A 6000-nucleotide genomic window follows, 5' to 3' on the forward strand; every position below is an offset into this window, starting at 1 on the left:
AAACGACTTGATTTGAGAACACACTTGTATCCAGGAAAAAACCAAAGAGGGCAGTGTTCCTAAGTGAGTGAGTGGGGAGGAGAATAGTAGACAAGGTCAGAGAACTAGGAGGGGACCAAATCAGACCTTGTGACCATCTTGAGAACTTGGCTTTTATTCTGTAAGAGATTGGAAGCCATTGAAGGATTTTGAGGTGAGGAGTAGTATGATGTAATTTATGTTATGAATTAACCATTTTGGCTGCTTTCATAGAAAGCAGACTCTGAAATACTGTTATAATCATTCAGGTAATAGTGGTAACTTGGACTATGTTGGTGACATGAAGAGTGGTTAGACTCAGGAAATATCTTGAACATACAGCTGACAAGGTGAATTAGATATCAGAGAAAGAGGAATCAATAATGCCTATGAGATTTGGGGCCTTAATTGCTGAAAAAGTTCAGTTGCCATTTACTAGGAAGGTCGAAGAGCAAGTAAAATTGGATAATAGAGTTTGTTTTTAATGTGTTAATTTGAAATGTTTATTAGACATCCAAGTAGAGATGTCGCACAGAGTTGGGCATAGGAGTCTGGAGTTTAATGGTGAGAGGTCAGAGCTATAAATACAAATTTATCAGGAAGTAGTATATAGTTGGTTTACTTAAGCATTGGAACGAGATGATTGATGCGATCACTCACCTAGGGAGTAAGGTTTGAGTACTGAGCCCTGGGGTACTCTCATGTTTACAGTTTGGAGGAACTAGCAAAGTAGACCAAGGAATGGCCTTTCTAGAACTGAGAGAAGTGTGTTCCGGAGGCCAAGAGAACAAAGTGTTTGGAGAAGAACTGTGTTCTTTGGAGAAGGACATTGGCTGTGTCAAATGTCACTGATTGTATGAGATAAAGTTGAGAAATACACATTATATTTGCCAATGTGGATGTTAGTGATGAGCTTGACAGTCAGTGGAGTGATGGTACTGAAATGATAGCCTAATTAGAGTAAATCCACCAGAATGGGAGAAGTTGAGATGGCATGTGAAAGCAATTGTTGTTGTTTAAGGAGTTTTGCTCTTAAGAGAAAAGAGAAATGGAGCAGGAACTAGAAGTAGAGTTGAGGGAGGGTTTAGTTTAGTTGTTTTTTTTTTTAAAGATATTATTACATCATGTTTGTGTGGGCATAGCAATCATCTAGTGCAAAGGAGGAAAGTCGTCATGTCCAAGAGAGAAGTGACATCTGTAGGAGTGATGTCCTTAAGTTGATGAGAGGGGTTGGATCAAGTATTGAAGTAAAGAGTATTAGATTAGAGTATGGACAATTTATCCATTGCAATAAGAGAGGGAAGGCAGAGTATATGAATACAGATGTATGTTGGTAATTTTGGTCATGGGCAAATAGGAGAATTATTCTGATTGCTTTTATTTTCTTATTTTTCCCAACCTCCCCTCCATTGCAGGAATTCTCTGTGCGTTTTTGGTAGGTGGTCATCCAATCTTAACTGGATACCTTTGGGTAGCTCTGATTATTGGAAAGTGCTTCAGTGTACCAAACTGAAACTGCCTGAAGGTCCCAGCTTTGGTCTCTGAATCCACATACTACTCATCTTCCCCCATCTTCCAGTAGCCTTGAAAATGATGACTGGTAGGGTGTGATGGAAATAAGACTGGGATTAGAATCAGAGAACAGAAGCTCATATGATTAAGTTGATACTTGGCATATCCCTTTATGTTTCTGGACCTTATTTGTGAAATGGGGATAATTCTTGCCTAGCCCATTATCCAGATTTATTATTGTGGTCATTAAATGAGGTAGTGTTTGTGTAAATACTTTGTGAATTAAAGTGCTCAGTGCTTGAAAAGGACCGTTTTGTTTTGTTTTGTTTTGTTTTGTTTTGTTTTGTCTTGTTTTTTTAACTTATCCCATAAGATGCTCCATGTTAGGGGAACTGGGAGGCAACAGGGAAACAGATTGTTGCTTTACAGACATTTCCTTTCTATATTCCTCTCTGTTAGAAGAAATCAGTTCTTAGATGACTCAGGTGCCAAGGCATCAGGAATAATTTCCTCCAGCAAATGGGCAGGTGTTTAATTCTTCAGGCTAAATGAATAATAAGCCCCTTAGTTCTATAATCAAGAATAATAATAAAGCCATGGGTCTGGAACACACTTCATAAGTTTATAAAGTGCTTTCCAATATACTATCTTGTTTTATATTTACAGACATGTGATATAGATATAGATAGGCACTATTATCATCCCTGTTTTTACAGATGAGGAATTTGGAAACTCACTGACTTGCACATGATCACATGGCCTTTAAATGTTAAATAAAATCCTTAGGTCATATTCTTTCCAGTCTCTTTGTGTCCTAGAGGCGTAAAGCAGCCGACCATATTTCTAGAGGGCAAGTGTGGGGACTAGGAGAGAACCCTAGCTGGAGCCTACGGTGATTCTTCATTTGTATTGCCAGGCCTTGTACCTCATTGCCACCAATGGGACCCCGGAGCTTCAGAACCCAGAGAAGCTATCAGCTTTTTTCCGGGACTTTCTGAACCGCTGTCTTGAGATGGATGTGGAGAAGAGAGGTTCAGCTAAAGAGCTGCTGCAGGTAACTGTCCTTAAGCAGAGAAGCTCCAAATTCAAGGGATCACTAAACCAAGTCTTTTTTGCTTCATTTTTGCACGTGAGGCACTACTAGGCCTCTCTCCTACAACTTACCTCCACTCAACTTCTATTCCTACTTCCCTAACCTCTTTCATCCCTGGGCCTTTGCTCAAGCTATTCCCTGAGGCTGTTCCTCAGTCTGTTAAAACTACACATAGGCTTAGCTTAAAAATCTGCTTACTGAGCTCCTGTTGAATTTTGCCTGTATTATCACCATAGTTGAGTCTTACCTAATATAAAATGGAATCATACAATATGAAAACTTGTGCCTGGCTTCTTTCACTCATCATAGTGTCTATGGGATTCATCCTGTTGTCAGCATATCAATTATTCATTCTTTTCTTTATTTATTTTATTATATTTTTAATGTTTATTTCTGAGACAGAGAGAGACATAGCATGAGTGGGGGAGGGGCAGAGAGAGAGGGAGATGCAGAATCTGAAGCAGGCTCCAGGCTCTGAGCTGTCAGCACAGAGCTGGACACGGGGCTTGAACTCACAAACGGTGAGATCATGACCTGAGCTGAAGTCAGTCGCTCAACGGACTGAGCCACCCAGGTACCCCAATTATTCATTCTTTTGAATTGCTGTGTAATTTTCTGTATAGTATTATATAAATATCACATTCATTCTTTCATTCTCTTGGACATTTGGGTTCTTTTTAGTTATGACTATTTTTTAAATATTTATTTAAAATACTCTTTTTAAAAAATATATATTATATATATGTATATATTTTACTTAAATTCAAATTAGTTAACATGTAGTGTAATAATGAGTTCAGGAATAGAATTTAGTGATTCATCACTTATATATAATACCCACTGCTCCTCCCAACAAGTGCCCTTCTTTTTTTTTTTTTTTTTTAACGTTTATTTATTTTTGAGACAGAGAGAGACAGAGCATGAACGGGGGAGGGGCAGAGAGAGAGGGAGACACAGAATTGGAAGCAGGCTCCAGGCTCTGAGCCATCAGCCCAGAGCCTGACGCGGGGCTCGAACTCACAGACCATGAGATCATGACCTGAGCTGAAGTCGGACGCTTAACCGACTGAGCCACCCAGGTGCCCCAACAAGTGCCCTTCTTAATGTCCATCACCCATTTAGCCCATCCCCACACCCAACACTCCGCCAGCCACCCTCAGTTTGTTCTCTGTATTTAAGAGTCTCTTATGGTTGTACCCTTTCTGTTTTTATCTTATTTTTGCTTCTCTTCCTCTCTGTTCATCTGTTTTGTTTACTAAATTCCACATATGAGTGAAATCATATGATATTTGTCTTTGTCTGACTTATTTTGCTATAATATACTCTAGTTCCATCCACGTTGTTGCAAATGGCCAGTTATGACTATTGTAAGTAAAGTGACTATGAACATTCTTGTGTGTGTCTTTTGGTGGATACACAAACTCTTTTCTGTTGGAAATATACCTGTGAGTGGAAATGCTGGGATATAGCAGAGATGTGTGTTTGAGTGGTAGGTAGATACTGTCAGTTTTCCAAAATGGTTTGTTACCTTTTAAAGATGTTCTTCAACTTGGGGATGATCTGAAGCTTTCCAGACAGAGCCTTGTGCAAACATGGATAGCCTTATTAACATCTTATAATGGTTACTGAGGAAGAATGGTAAATAGTCATGTGTCTTTTGCTCTTTTTTTCCTTTCTAGCATCAGTTCCTGAAGATTGCCAAGCCCCTTTCCAGCCTCACTCCACTGATTGCTGCAGCAAAGGAGGCAACCAAGAACAATCACTAAAACCACGCTTGCCCCAGCCTCATTGTGCCAAGACTTCTGTGAAATAAATGCTCATTTTAGAAATTCAAGCCCCCGATGCCCTCTCTTCCTTGCCTTGCTCCTCCCATTTCCTGGTCTAGCGCTCTCATGTCTTTGATCCTTGAGAACTATGTGTCCAGCATTGAAGAGAACCGCAACTGACTAATGAGATGATGTCCATTTCTAAATAAGGAATTTCCTCCCAATTCATGGATGTGAGGGTGGTTTACCATCAAGGGCTTCTTTGAATAAACCCGTGGACTCCTTTTCCCATCCCCTCCATCTCTCACCTGCCAGTCAGTTCTTGACTCCATAATTTTTGGCTTTGTAACATTATCAATTTATAATCAGTTGAGACTTCTTTAGTGCTTGCTTTTCTTTGACTGAACTGCCCAAACACCTATTGTACTTGAAAATTGGAAGTGCTGGAGGAATGCCATGAGGGTTGATAATCTGCCAAGGATGTGAAATGGCTCATCTTCCTGGACCATGGCTTTGGCGCAGCTGATCCTGCTATGGGAGAGAGAGCTACCATGTTTTCTCTTTGTGTATGCTTCTAGCAGCTATTTGGGAGGATCTTCACCCAGTAGTGTTCCCCGTGCTATTTCTTGTGAAATGGTCTTGGCTATGTAGCAGCTTTTGATTCCCTACATCCCCTAGGCTGCTGCCCCAATTCTGTCCTTGTTTAGAACATTGAGAGGTTTCCCAAGGCACATGCTGGGTGAGAACAGTGTGAGAAGTCAGGGGAAAAAATGTAGCTGCTTTTAGAACAAAGTCAGGTATCAGCACCTGTCCCGCTGTACCTATGTGTTGTTTTGAGAACTCAGCTTCTTTTTCCATCTGGAATAAGGAGCTGAAAGATTAACTTAGATCTTCTGATGGCCTGAATCTTTGGGTCAGAGGGAAGGACCTCGAAATGTGAAACTACATGTTAGTTTTGGATGGATTTGGCAACCTGATAAGATACTCTGCCGGCTGTGAAGGGACCCTGTTTTTACAATGCATGGCCAAGCTCTCTGCAAATGGAAATGCTTGCACTGGGTGTTGGGGATGTTTGCTACCTCCTGCTATCTTTGTGGTTTTGGTCCTCCCACTATGATAGGACCCCTGGCCAGCATTGTGGCTTGTCATGTCAGTCCCATTGGCTACCTTGTCATGCTCTGAGGTACCACTGCCTCTGTAGCACAAGTTTTATTTCCTTCAATAAAAGGAGATGAAAATATTCTACTTGGAGTATGCCTTTCTTCTTTGCCCTTTTCCTTTCTTTTCTAATTTTTTATTTATTTTTATTTTTATTATTTTATTCTATTTTTTTAAATATGAAATTTATTGTCAAATTGGTTTCCATACGACACCCAGTGCTCATCTAATTTTTTATTTTAAAATAATTTCAAACTTGTAAGAAAACTTAAAATATATATTATAAAATATATATATATATTTTTCTCTTTGAACCATCTGAGATTAAGTTACCTTTACCACCATGTACTTCAATGTGTATTCATTCCTGTTAACACTTTTATTTTAAATATAAATTAAGAGAACTGTTTATATATTACAAGGTATTCACTCAGACAGTTGTGGAAACTGAGA

General features: G+C 39.5%; 1 protein-coding gene across 4 annotated transcripts in view; it reads left to right on the forward strand.

Moving 5' to 3' along the window:
* PAK1 (p21 (RAC1) activated kinase 1) overlaps positions 1-5634 on the forward strand; it is a 157729-nt gene extending 152095 nt beyond the window's left edge. For all 4 annotated transcript variants that reach the window (XM_058687674.1, XM_058687676.1, XM_058687673.1 and 1 more), the window contains exons 14-15: positions 2447-2584; positions 4303-5634. In XM_058687674.1, the coding sequence (XP_058543657.1) occupies positions 2447-2584; positions 4303-4389 (225 nt within the window). In that variant the 3' untranslated portion in view covers positions 4390-5634. The remainder of the gene's footprint in view (positions 1-2446; positions 2585-4302) is intronic.
* Positions 5635-6000: the final 366 nt, after the last annotated feature.

The sequence above is a fragment of the Neofelis nebulosa genome, chromosome 10 (assembly GCF_028018385.1).
Source record: "Neofelis nebulosa isolate mNeoNeb1 chromosome 10, mNeoNeb1.pri, whole genome shotgun sequence".
Classification (NCBI taxonomy): Eukaryota; Metazoa; Chordata; class Mammalia; order Carnivora; family Felidae; genus Neofelis; species Neofelis nebulosa.